General features: G+C 45.6%; 1 protein-coding gene across 2 annotated transcripts in view; it reads left to right on the top strand.

The window, feature by feature from the left end:
• The first annotated feature begins 3,691 nt into the window (after nucleotides 1–3,691).
• The window catches only part of DERA (deoxyribose-phosphate aldolase), a 90,433-nt gene continuing 80,396 nt past the window's right edge, over nucleotides 3,692–13,728 (top strand). For both annotated transcript variants that reach the window (XM_077826730.1, XM_077826721.1), the window contains exon 1: nucleotides 3,692–3,839. In XM_077826730.1, coding sequence (XP_077682856.1) covers nucleotides 3,809–3,839 — 31 coding nt within the window. In that variant the 5' untranslated portion in view covers nucleotides 3,692–3,808. The remainder of the gene's footprint in view (nucleotides 3,840–13,728) is intronic.

Raw genomic sequence — 13,728 nt, 5'->3', positions numbered from 1 at the left:
TTTATCAAATAATGTGGCTTCAGGAGAAATAGCTTTTGACAAAATACTATCTTCTTGCTGTTATAGTCTGCCAAAAAAATTCTAAGTGAACCAAAATGTGAATTTCATGGCATGGGAATGAGGATTTTAAAATGTTTTCTGTACTTCTGGTATTCAGACCTTGCAGTCCTTAAAATACCAGAATGGCTCTTTCCAAAGAAATATTGATATTGTAGCTTTATCATGCTTGTTAAAATTTAAAGGAAATTTAAAAAGCGAACTCTGTGAGTGCAGTTAAGAGTTCAAGTGGATATATAAAAGTTAAAATAAGTCAAACATAGTATGACTCCTTGTTTTGTCTTTCCATATTTTAAAGTAGTAGTAACTGTCAAATATAATTTATAGTAAAACTATCTGACCCTACTTTAACATAGGTGTTACAAAAGTAAGTAATACTTCATTCCAGTGGAGGGCTGGAAATAGACAATGCCAAGATCTTAAATGAGTAGTCCAAAATTAGACTCTTAAATCCATATTTAAGCATCTGCCTAATTTTCAGAACAGTTGAGCATCCGGTAGTTCATTGGAAGCTACTTAAGTGTTCACCTTTTTTCAAAAATCAGGCAACAGCCTGGTGGCTTCCTCTAGCTTTAGTTGGAGCTATTGTGTTCTCAACATTTCTGAAAAAATCAGATACATGTCTTAGTTGGAATTTAGCTTTTCAAACTATCACATCTTGAAGTTGGTGTTGAAAAGTACAGAGTTGCTTTTTAATCCAGTTTTTAAATTGGTCTTTTCCTAATAGTATTTTAAGCTATCTGAAGTCTATATGCTGTATCAAAATCTTGTAGCCCTGACCCCTGCTCTCTTGCAGTGGCCTACTGAAGTGAGATTTTGCAGTGTCTGGTGCTGGAATGAAGGATGGGGGCCAAAACAGCTGACTTAAATAAAAAGGTTGTGGATGTAGGACCCCATTCTTACAAACTTTGAAAAATGTGTGCATAGGAAAGTTAAATAAAATTTGTTAAATCTTAACTGTGACATTCCCCTCTGGTGTTACCTGGACCAGTGATTTGCTAGGTCACTCCAATCCTTGACTCTGGGAGCCAGCCTGCTCTGCTGTGAGAACCCCCACTCCTGGGCTGTTCATGCACAGCCTCTGGCATGTAAGCTGCTCCTTGGATTGTGCAACCGAATGACACTAGCCAATATCTCCAGTCCTAGACACAACCCTAGGAACCTTCATCTTGCAGTATCCAGTTATGCCTGCTGGATGCTGCAAGCTTATGTGAGTTCATCAATTTAACAAAGAAATTGATATGTACCAAGCTTGTTATCCCAAGGGAGGTCTGTGACGCACTTTAAACCAAACACACTGCTTTAGGTAGAATAAACAGACTTAAAAGCTATCTTTCATAGTTGATAAGTGATTGTAAGTCAAATGAAATAAAAGCAAAATGCATTCTAAGCTGCTCTTAACATTTTCAATGCCCGTACAAACTTCGATGCTTCTCACCACGGGCAGGCTAGCTGGCTCCTCTTTGATCAGTGCTTCAGTCACTTAGTGTGGTGGCTGTAGATGTAGGTGGAAGAGAGAGAGAGCCTGGCAAACTTACCTTCCTTTTATCATGTTCTTTCTTCCCTCTTGGCGTTGCGCCCCCCCCCACCCCCCCAGTCAGGTGAGCATTACCTCATCGCAGTCCCAAACTAGCCAAAGGAAGGGGGGGTGACTCACTAGAGTGTAACACATCCTTGTTTTGCTGCTTAGGCCAGCGTCCTTTGTTCCTGTGAGGCGGGGCTGGGTTTGTCCCATATCTGCTCTGATGAGGAGTGAACTAGCTCTCTGCTCTTGGAGAGTTTTTGCTTTGGCTTATTTTAAGCCATGAGGATACACAGTCATTTTACAAGGCTGAATATGGGGGTGCAAGGTGTACCCCTGAGGTACAGAACATCACATACACAAACTGAAAATAGATTATATCAGGAAGGGAAACACAATTAGCTATGATTTATTATGAGGAAGAGAAAGTATCATGTTGCTGAAGCTAGATTTTTTTTTGCAGGCTCTTTATACTGAAGACTACAGTCTGGAGAATTCCAGGAGCTGGGATAGCTGTGAGTGATGGCTTATTTCAGGCTGTAAATAAAAAACACCCTTCATCAGCCGTGAAAAGAAAGGCCACACACAGGGCCAGCTTCAGGCATCAGCGAAGGAAGCAGGTGCGGCCAACAGAAAGGGGTGCCATTCTGTCCATGATTGGGACGGCACATCCACATCTTTGGCGGCAATTCGGCAGCGGGCCCCTCTCTCCCTCTTCGGTGGCAGGTCCTGCTTTTTTTTTTCGTCTTTGCTATGGGGGGGGAGGGGGCAAAAAAGCTGGAGCCGGCCCTGGCCACACTACTATTTTTATGTGAAAAAATTTCATGTTATAGCTCTAGTGCAGTGGTTTCCAAACTGGGGTTTGTGAACCCTTGAGGGTTCACAAAATGTTACAGGGGGTTCTCAGGGAAAAAAATCCCTGATGGTGGACAGAGTTGTCCCTAGGGTCCCCGTGCAGCACAGGGCCAGCAGCCCGGAGCCCCTGGACTTCCGAGAGCTAAGCAGATCAAAGCAAGCATATCTGTCGCACTGAGATTTAAACTTCAAGACTCATTTTAAGAAATGGCAAGGGAGGTGGATATATTCTGCAGTTTTTAAAATTAAATAGGCAGCTAGTATTGTTTTTAAAATTATTATGAAGAACAAGTTTAAGCTTTGTTGTAACGTGCAGTGTTTGCCTGGACTGCTCAAGACCTGAATGCTTGTGCAGGAGGAACTCCGAGTTGGCTTCTTAAATACCTTCATGCTGTTTCATATCTGTTACTCCTTGATGAAACATAGGAGCCTTGTCTTCTAACAGGCTTATTCAAAGTGATACAAGCTACAAAAGTGAGATCTTGGAAGAGTGTTGCCGTTTTCATCATGTAATAAAAATACTATAATGATAAATAATAATAAATAGTGTGTAATAAGCATGTCATAAAAACATATTTTGTATTTCCAAGATCACTGCTTTTGTAATTTATACTCAGGTAAAGGAGAAAATCCCTGGAAATAGTCATTTTTAGGAGGGGGTTCGCGTGCCTTGACATTTTAGTGAAAGGGGTTCACAGGTTGTTAAAGTTTGGGAACCACTGCTCTAGTGGTTTAACTAAAACTACCCACGCCCTATACAATGCCTTTCCCCAAAAGAAGCATAAGATGGTGTTGCCTTTACCAGAGCACTTATGCTATTTAAACAGGCACCAGCATTCCCTACCAGCAGACAGCAATTCACGGTTTCACCCGCTGAGGGAGCCGGTCAGCATCCCCCCGGATGGAGAGTGCAAGGTATGAGTGCATAATCGTGCCGGGGCAGTGGCTTATGTCCCCTGAGGCATGTACAGCAATGGATGCTTGTGCATGTGGGGAAGATGCCGTGGTTGTCTTCAGTGGCGACAGCAACGCATGAGTGCGTAATGGACATGGGGAAGGAGCTAACGGGGGCTGTCCCTGCCTGCAGACAGCAATGGAAGGGTGGATTATTACTGGGGGGCGCGAGTTCCCCAGACTCTCCTTCCGAGCAGAAAGGGTCTGATCTGAGGTTGGTGGGAAGGCGCAGCTGGCCCCTCCCAGCCTGGGTGGGGGAAGGAATGACCAGCCTGGCCCTGGAGCCCTGTTTCCTGCCCGCCGTGTGAGGGGAGGAAGCGCAGGGCGCAGCAGGGGCGTACCCAGGAAGTCCCGCGATCAAGCCTGCTGCTTTGGCCCGCGGGTAGCGAGGGGTCGGAGCGGGGCCCGCTGCTGCTGCTGATGTCGGCTAGAAACCCGGGCACAGAGCTGGGTAAGGGACAGCAGCTGATCTGCCCCACTGAGTAGCCTGCACGTGCAGTGGAGGGCGGGGTGGGGCCCTGCAGCAGACACACGGAGAGAGTGGAGACATTGCCCGGCGTTCAGGTGCCAAGGGGACAGCCCGCCCCCCCAGTGGAGGTGAAACTGTCAACAGCGCTTACTGGGGCGCTAGGGATCGTACCCACCTCAAACCCTGCCTGAGCCCAGAGCAAGCAGCAGAGGCGAGCTATATGGGCTCCTGGCTCCAGCAATATTGAGGGCTCGTGGGCCCGGCTCCACCAATGTTCAGGGCCAGGTCTCCCGCGCTGGTCCCACCTGCTCCCCCCACTCCCCGAGTGTCTCCTGCCCCACCCCGCCTTGCTGCCCCTTGCACGCGCCTCCCCGGGGGTCCTGGGGCAGAGCCTCCCTGTGTCTCCCCTGTAGCTCCATGCTGCCTCCCTGCATCAACTGCTGCTGCAGGGTCCTAGCGCCCCTCATTCACTAGAGCCAGGGCAGGCTGCCCTTACCTTGCCCTTCCCCCTCAGACCCTTTCATTTTCCGGCGGGACCCTCCACCAGAACAGCTGCCCCCCCCTGCCTGCAGTCACTGCTCCTGCCCTATGCTGGGCAAGGGGCAGCCCCATCCCCCCCCAGTGAGGCTACAGTGAGAGGCAGCAGCAGGGGACAAGGTGCACATGTGATGGCAACCCCCGCCCCCCCTTCAAGGCACCCTCCACAGGGGAGGCAAGGGAGATTCCTGCACCTGAGAGGGGCCTTAGGAGCACATGCAGTGACAGTGGTGGGGGTGAGTGTGCTGCCAGGGGGGAGAGGGGGGCCCCTATCCCAGAGCTCGCTGTTGCTGGTGGGGAGAGGGCTGGGAGGAGTCCTCCTCTCTGGCTCCAGTCCTGGGGCAGCCTGCCTGCACCCAAAACTCATCCCCAGCCCTGCCCCACCCCAGAGCCCATACCCCCAGCCTGAGCCCTCATCCCCCCACACCCCAGCCCTCTGCTCTAGCCCTGAGCCTCTCCAACACCTCAAACCCCTCATCTCCAGCCCCAGCCAGAGCCCTCATCTTCCCCACACCCTAAGCCTCTGCCTGAGCCCCCTTCCACACCCCAAACCCCTCATCCCCAGCCACACCCATCCCCAGCCTCACCCACAGCTCTCACCTCTGCACCCCATCCCATCCCTAAACTCCCTCCCAGAACCTGCACCCCCCCCTGCACCTCCTCCCATCCCATCCCCAAACTCCCTCCCAGAGCCTGCACCCCAATCCCCTGCCCCAGCCCAGGGCCTGCACCCCAGACCTCTTCCCCCACCCAAACTCCCTCCCAAAGCCTTGGGCAGGTGGGGGGTGGAGTTTGGGGGGGGGAGGCAGAGTTTGGGCAGGGGCAGATTCTGGGCACCACCAAAATTTCTACAAACCTGCCACCCCCGCCGACAAGAGCCGGTGTGCCATACTGGGGCGGACCAGTTTCCTCAGGTGGCAATTTAAAGGGCTTGGGACTCCCAGCAGTGGCTGGAGCCCTGGGCCCTTTAAATCGCTGCTGGAGCCCTGGGGTAGTGGCAGTGGGGCTCGGGTGGTGATTTAAAGGACCCAAGGCTCCTGCTGCCGCTACCGCCCCAGGCCCTTTAAATCGCTGCTGTAGCCTGGCTGCTGCTACCCCAGGGCTCCGGGGATGATTTAAAGGGCCTGGGGCGGTAGAGGCAGTGGGAGCCTCAGGCCCTTTAAATAGCCACTAGAGCCTGCCGGAGTCCTGGGTAGTGGCAGTGGGACTCTGGCGGCTATTTAAAGGGTCCGGGGCTCCTGCTGCCTCTACCACTTGGGCCTTTTAAATAGCTGCTGGAGCCCCACCACCGCTACCCCAGGGCTCTGGCAGCAGGGCTCCGGGGACAATTTAAAGGGCCCTGGAGGGTAGCAGCAGCCGGAGCCCCGGGCCCTGCTGCTTGGCCTCTGGGGCTCTGGCGGCTATTTAAAGGGCCTGGGGCTCCACTGCGGCAGCTAGAGCCCCGGGCCCTTTAAATCACCCCTTTAAATTGCCCCCGAGCCCCAGGGCTCCCAGCCACCTCTGCAACTAGGAGCTCAGGGGGTGATTTAAAGGGTCCGGGGCTCCCAGCTGCTGCTACCACAGCCCTAGCACCGGGTCTTTAAATCCCAATTTAAAGGGCCCCAGAATTTAAAGGCCCTGCCTCTTCTGGTAGAGGCCACGCTTCTTCCAGTTGAGGCTCGGTCCGATCCTCAGGACACCAGAGTACCGGCAAGACCTTTAAGTTACTTTCATCCCTGCCTGAACCTTCAGGGAAGGGATGTGTGTGCAGAAGTAATAAAGGGACTCCAAGTTTTGTTGTTGCTGGTAGACCTATGCCTCATGGGCTGCAGCTGCAGAGAGGTTAGTGGGCCAGCTGTGACCCAACAACATGACATGTGGATCCCTCCAGAATAATTAGTATCAAGGTGGGAACATGCCAATTTCCACAAAACTTTCATCAGGAAGGGCAGAGAAAGAGAGGCTCTCTCTAGCTGGGTGGTTAGGGTACTGGCCTGGGGTATATCTTACACACTCCCAGTTTCAATTCCCTGAAACCGTTCGAAAGTTTTTCTTTTTGCTCCAAAGCTCCAAAGTTGTCGAGCTATGGAATTGTCATCTTGGGGTCGGCTCTATCCGTTTGAACTATGACTTGCTAACAGTTTATATGATGAATTCTCCTGCTGGTGAATTCTGAGAAGAGATCACAGTTTTAAAGGAATTTTTGTATTATGAAAATTGTTGAGTAGCTTTTATGAGCATATTTCAACCTATGGGATCATTCAAGGTTTTGATGATTAAATATTTGGAGTGTGCTCTTTGGACTTAGTGATTAGTCTGTGCCACGTAGTATTTTTCTTTTTTCGCAATGGTTGACCTTACTTTTATGAACTGCTTTCTTCTGAAACAGATTATTTTCTTGATTAAACAAATATGGGGTCTGGGCCCAAAATTCGCTGTCCATAAACATTTGTGAGAACAACAGTGCAAGGGTGTAACTGCTCACAACTAGAGACTAGTAAAGCAGTATGAAGGGGCTGATTCCAAACCTGGTTTATAATCCAGGGATGTGTTTATAAATCAGATTTTCACACTATTTCAGTAGTGACAACCACAAAATTTCAAATATCCTGAGTCAAGGCCCCCAACATCATGAGATTGGCTTAAAAAATCATAAGCCATAAAAATTTCAGTTATTCTTATTTTCCTTGTTCTTTAGCCTTTAGGCTAATCAAGGGTCACATTGTCAAGCTTTTCTGCATAACCATGAGGGCTAGAAATATATTTTGTTGTTGTTAAAGGAATGCTGAGATTCACTTGTAATCACCTGTCTCCAGAACCCGAGGCTCTAAGTAATACCTCAATAGGGCAAGATTTATAAAAACATTTCAGGAGTTGTCACCACTGCTATTCCAAACAGCTTTAGGTACACGCCACGAGTGCCACAAAAACATGGCAGGACTCCCTGCCCTGATTGTTTTGTGACTCTAGGGTTCTGACCGAATCAATGTTTTCTCTGTTCCTTGCACCATCCTTACTGGGTGGTGAGAGAATGGGATGTTTTTCTACTCATTGCATTCTCATTGAATCAAGGGATTCACCTTGCTCTGTACATTCCTTTTTCTTTCCTGGAGTAAAAGCAATTATTTCCCTCCATCCCCCCCGCCGGAGGGACTGATTTTGAGTTTCCCCACAAGATTACTGGGTTTTTGCGGGGTTTTTTTTGCCCTCCATTACATTATCTTTAACCAACAGGACATCTTTTATTTCCATCTCTTTGAAATGTTGCATGTCCTACAAGTAAGCTGCTGAGTTACTGTGATATAGTGCAGCGGCTCTCAACCTTTCCAGACTACTATACCCCTTTCAGGAGTCTGATTTGGCTTGTATACCCCCAAGTTGCACCTCACTTAAAAACTACTTGCTTAAAATCAGACATAAAAATACAAAAGTGTCACAGCACACTATTACTGAAAAATTGCTTATTGTCTCCTTTTTACCACATAATTATAAATCAGTTGGAATATAAATATTGTACTTACGTTTCAGTGTATAGTATATAGAGCAGTATAAACAAGTCATTGTCTGTATGAAATTTTAGTTTGTACTGAATTTGCTAGTGCATTTTATGTAGCCTGTTGCAAAACTAGGCAAATATCTAGATGAGTGGATGTACCCCCGGGAAGATCTCTGTGTACTCAGAGGGGTACGCACGTGTACCCCTAGTTGAGAACCACTGATCTAGTGTATGATCTGTGGTAACTTGGAGTTACAGGAGAATTACTCTTAAGTATCCCTATCTGAAAGACATCTTTTTGCTGGAATATGTATGATAATGTTCAGTGTTTGACTCATACCATCGTACTGGAGGGTATGTGCAAACCTTATTCATGCAGATTGCATGTGGTTTTTTTAAACACTTACTTTAATGTACACATCTTATATAGTGATCACCTATGTGGTTCACTGTGAAGTGTTTATGTAGAATCCTATAATATTATCAGGCAAAGCAGGTTGTATCCCTCTCAGTAAATTGTCCTCAAATAGATCTACATGTCTAAGTGAATATAATGGAGGTAGTATTGTCTGGTGGATAGGTTATGGGACTAACTCAGGGGCACCAGGTTTTTATTTCTGGCTGAGTTCATGACTTGCTGCATAACCTTGGTCAAGTCGTTCTATACATTGGTCTCTAGCTTCTACAACAAAACTCAAAAATAATGATTTGTAAAGTACTTTGAAATCTACAGCAGAAAAGTACTATATACATTTATTATTACCACTCATTCTCTGTAATTCACATTCAAGTGTGTTCAAAACATTTCTATAGCAAGTATTCCCTTCTGAAATTAATTGTTTTCCCTCTCCCAAACAGTTCTCCTCCTGGACTTATTTTGAGTGCAAGATTATAGTATGGAAAGCACTGTGGGATCCATCAGGATCAAAGGTGCCATTTAAAATGTAAAATAATGTTAGAGGTATTCCTGCCTGCATATTGGAAGAATGTTTTAAATCCATTTCTTAAAGAATAGTAATATTTCCGGACAGTTTTTTTTAGGTAGGTAAAACCTTCCTTGTGCAGCGACAGATACTGTGTCCCAAATGTTAAGGTGTTTGGGAACCAAATCTGAGACACCTAGGGTCAGATTTTCTGAGCACCTGCAGCTCCCATTAACTTCTGTTGGACTTATGGGTGCTCAGCATTTCTAAAAAAAACAGGCCCAAGGTTTTCCAAATTGGGCACAAATAAAATATATTTTTTTAAAAATCAAATGCTCTTTTTGAAAACTTTGGAGTGCTGCTGTTTTAAATATTTTTGGATTGCTTAGGTCCTATATGTATTAATTCTTTAGATGTACAATAAACTTCAAGCAGAAAGAGTCATTTAAAATAAAGACAGGTTTCAGAGTAACAGCCGTGTTAGTCTGTATTCGCAAAAAGAAAAGGAGTACTTGTGGCACCTTAGAGACTAACCAATTTATTTGAGCATAAGCTTTCGTGAGCTACAGCTCACTTCATATGCATCCGATGAAGTGAGCTGTAGCTCACGAAAGCTTATGCTCAAATAAATTGGTTAGTCTCTAAGGTGCCACAAGTCCTCCTTTTCTTTTTATTTAAAATAAAGGGCATTGTTTGGACAGAGCATGCAAACAAGCATCTGAGGACACCAGTGGATTCTCAAGAGGCAGTGATTTAACTGTCAATGGCATATTTATGCTGGGGAATGCAGAGAGAGATTTTGGTCGGATGACCTGAAAGTTTTTCATATCAAAGTCAAAGCATAAAAAAAAGACACTTTGAACGTTCACATTTCTGCCAGTTTCATGGCTTTGCTCTGATGGCAGCTGCCCGTGTTACAAACCTTTTCTCCTAGACCCATGCAAAATGGGAGGGCTCAGCAGGTATTCTAAGGGCTTAGCTAGTTTGTGCTAATGTCCTTTCAATGGCAGTGCAAAGCAGTTTCCTAATGCCTACCCGGCAATGCTTACTGCACACAATTTGGATGGTGATTCAAGTTTTCTACTAGACACAAATCAGATGTCAAGAATTATAACATTCATAAACCAGTTGGAGAACACTTCAATCTCTCTGGTCATGCGATTACAGACATGAAAGTTGCGATATTACAACAGAAAAACTTCAAATCCAGACTCCAGCAAGAGACTGCTCAATTGGAATTCATTTGCAAATTGGATACACTTAACTTAGGCTTGAATAGAGACTGGGAGTGGCTAAGTCATTATGCAAGGTAACCTATTTCCCATTGTTTTTTCCTAACCCCCCCCCCCCACGTTCTTTTTAAACCCTGGATTTGTGCTGGAAATGGCCCACCTTGATTATCATACACATTGTAAGGAGAGTGATCACTTTACATAAGCTATTACCAGCAGGAGAGTGGGGTGGGGGGGAGAAAAAATCTTTTGTTGTGATAATCACCCATTTTTTCATGGTTTGTGTGTATAAAGACGTCTTCTGTATTTTCCACAGTATGCATCCGATGAAGTGAGCTGTAGCTCAGGAAAGCTTATGCTCAAATAAATTGGTCTAAGGTGCCACAAGTACTCCTTTTCTTTTTGCAAATACAGACTAACACGGCTGTTACTCTGAAACTAGTAGACACCTAGTGGTCAAATATATTTACAAATAATTTTAAAAGATTATTCCATCTGATTTCTTCTTTTCTCTTCTCTTCTGTGCTAAAACGTGCCACTTGTACATCTAAAATGTCTTATAAAATGCCAGGAGTATAGCACTCCTATCTTTTCCATAAATGAAAGTGACACTGTTGTCCTCAACTCATGCCATATTATATAATCATCCTTTGTTTATTGCAATTTTCCATTCCTATTTTCTGTAAAGTATAAAAAAATCATTAATTCCATCTTCTCGCTCCCTCCCCCACTGTCCCATAATATTAGAAGAAGGTAGTTACTTGATTAAAACGAAGGGCAGGTGCAGTTAGAACAGATAAAAGGAAATGCCACTTCATACAGAATACAGTCAGCCTGTGAAATTTGCTTGCCACAAGAGAGTCACGTACTGAAGGCAGATTTTGAAAAGGGCTAGAGAATTTTACAGTCTACACCATTTGTAGCTATACATGCTGAGATTGGGGAATAAATCTCCTGTATTTATATATAAACTGGTTGTCACAGGCATCAGGGAAGAAGGAATCTGTCCTCTCCCACACTGCTTCCAAAGATGCCCTGACCAGGTGCTTAGTCTGCATGTTTTACCACTTTCCTCTGAAGCACCAGGTATAGACTACTCCTGGAAACAGGATAGTGGATTTGATAGACCATTGGTCTGATTTGGTGTGGCACGGGCTACGACTGTATCAGATGAATAAAATAGACTTTTTCTGGAAAGCATTCTCCCTAGAGGAGTTACTTTTGTAATGCATGCCTTTAGCATTCCCCTCTTGCCTCATTTGGTTTCACTGTGGATTTAGCAAACTGATATATAGACTTTCTACCAGGAAGTTTATCATAATCCTCTTGGAGAGATTTTCATACGAGGTAGCCACATCAGAGAAAGAAGGGACACCCTGTAACACACGTTACAGACAGAAGATAAAAAAGACGCTTAAAACCAGAGATGCAGCTAGTCTGTGTAGAGCCTGACTTGCGTCTAGAAATAAACCTTCCCTCGTGAGCATTAGTATGTGGGAGCTAGGGCTCAACACCTTTTAAAAATATGCCACTTATTTAGGTGCCGTACTTTTAGGCCACGTTTTCAAACTTAGGTGCCTAATGATTAGCCCCAGGCAGATGTGGGGGTGAGAGATCCTGCAGCAAATCAGTGGGAAAGTTATGACTAGAACCCAGGAAACCTGGCTACCAATCCTGTACTCTCATCATTATTACATCATTATCTGCCTTTGCAAAACAGTGTCCTCAGAATTACAATGATTAAAGTGCATTCTTGGATGTTAAACAAACAAACAAAACCCTGCCCATTTTCCTCAGCCACTGGGAATATAATCTAGTTTATTTGAAAGGTATGTATTTTTATAGTTGGCATTTCTGAGCCATTTACATGTGAAATCTAGCCTGTTGGAAAGTGGCATTTATATAATGCAGTGTGGCATCCTTGTTCAAGAGAGCATAAACCTGGTTTTAATATTATTATTAATACCTAGCTTTGATATAGTGATTTTCATTAGTGGATGTGAAAGTGCTTTACAAAGGATGTAAATATCATTATATTGGCTTAATTATTAAACTGAAATTTTTTTGTGATTGGCCATTTGATTGAAATATTAAATATTAATGTTTTCTTGTGATTATTAAACTAATGTTACAGCAGAGTAGAAACTGGCTTCCGGTTTCTCATTCAGGACTTATTTGTTTGTCTTTCTTTGAAGCATTAAACATTAACCATTCCTAAAGACTGGATGTTATACTTTAAGATGGGCTGGGAGCACTGCCTATGAAGGTTGCCTGAGGGGGCTGAACTGAGTGAGGTGGGAGCTGCTGAACTGATGGAGGAGGTTGCCGGGAGCGGGGCTGAACTGAGGGTGTTGAGGTCCGATGGAGTAGGGAGGCTGAACTGAAAGGAAGCAGGACTGGCCTTACCATGAGGCGAACTGAGGCGGCCGCCTCAGGTGCCAGACTGTGCGGGGGTGCCACTAGGACCCAGAGTGTATAAAATTATGTCTGCTGCTGGTGCATATGGATTCTCCCTGCTCTAGATGCACAGAGATGATGGAATGCAGTGCTGGAGGAAGGAGGGCACAAGAGACATAACAGGCAGGAGAAAAGGTGAGAGGGAATAACAGAAAGCAGCAGGAGCTGCAGGGAAAGAGAGGAGGAGGAGCCTCTTATGTACCTCTCTAGCACCCCCAGGAGCCTGGACTGATTCACACCAGCTTCTCAGGGAGCTTCCTGTTTCCTGCTGCTTCCCTGAACCCACTTGAGGCGAACAGGAAGTCAACTGAAGCAGTAGGAGCCAGTTAGGCCCTTAAGACGCTGATATCTTCCCTCACTCAGGCCCTGCCACCAGCCTGCTTATTTGTCCCCTTCAACGGAGTGTTGAGAGCCACTATAGCTGGTACAGAACAGCAGTCATGAGAGAAAGAAGAAAACACCCTTCTCGGGCAGCATTCAGAAAAAGAAAAGCTTCCTTTTCTTTCTATCTAAGCAGGAAGGAGCTCTCCTGAGATACAAATGTTTACGGTGAGCCTTCCCAGTGGGGTTGTGAGTAGTGAGGAGATGCCTGATCTTCCAGTTAGTCAGAGTGCCCGTGACCTGGCAGCTACTGCAGCGTCCATATCTCCATCTCAAATGGATGTAACTATGCATATTCCTGAAGAAAAGTGTAGATCAGAGAAGAGTGTGGTGGAGGCGCAAGAAACAGCTGCTGCTGAGTTTAGTTCCTTAAGTCTAGATGATCCAGGACTGTGGACCCATTTGAGCAGGAGCCTAAGGGACTTCCTTGTACTGCATGGGCCACAGCAAGTGAAAAACTTCATGTTCCCTAAAGACAATGAAAATAGAAGTTTCCATCCAACACATTACTGGCATGAAATCCCCAATGGTGACAAAGTGGCTAGGCCATGGCTTATGTACTCAGAACCCCAGAATGCTGCATACTGTTTTTGTTGCAAACTCTTCCAGTCTAATGCTCCAGCTGCATTGGGTTCTACAGGAACAAAGGACTGGAAAAATCTGGTTAGAAATCTGTCATGCCATGAGAAGGCAGCAAATCACCAGAGAGCATTCCATAGGTGGAAAGAGCTTGAGATGAGAGTAAGTTTAAAGGCCACCATAGAGGATCAGCATCAAGAGAAGATTACATCAGAGTCTCTTTACTGGCAAAAAGTTCTGAAAAGGCTCATTGCCATTGTGAGAATGCGTGCTACCCAAATCATAGC

This window comes from Eretmochelys imbricata, chromosome 1 (genome assembly GCF_965152235.1).
Source record: "Eretmochelys imbricata isolate rEreImb1 chromosome 1, rEreImb1.hap1, whole genome shotgun sequence".
Lineage (NCBI taxonomy): Eukaryota > Metazoa > Chordata > Testudines > Cheloniidae > Eretmochelys > Eretmochelys imbricata.
This window is presented reverse-complemented; position numbering and strand designations above follow the sequence as displayed.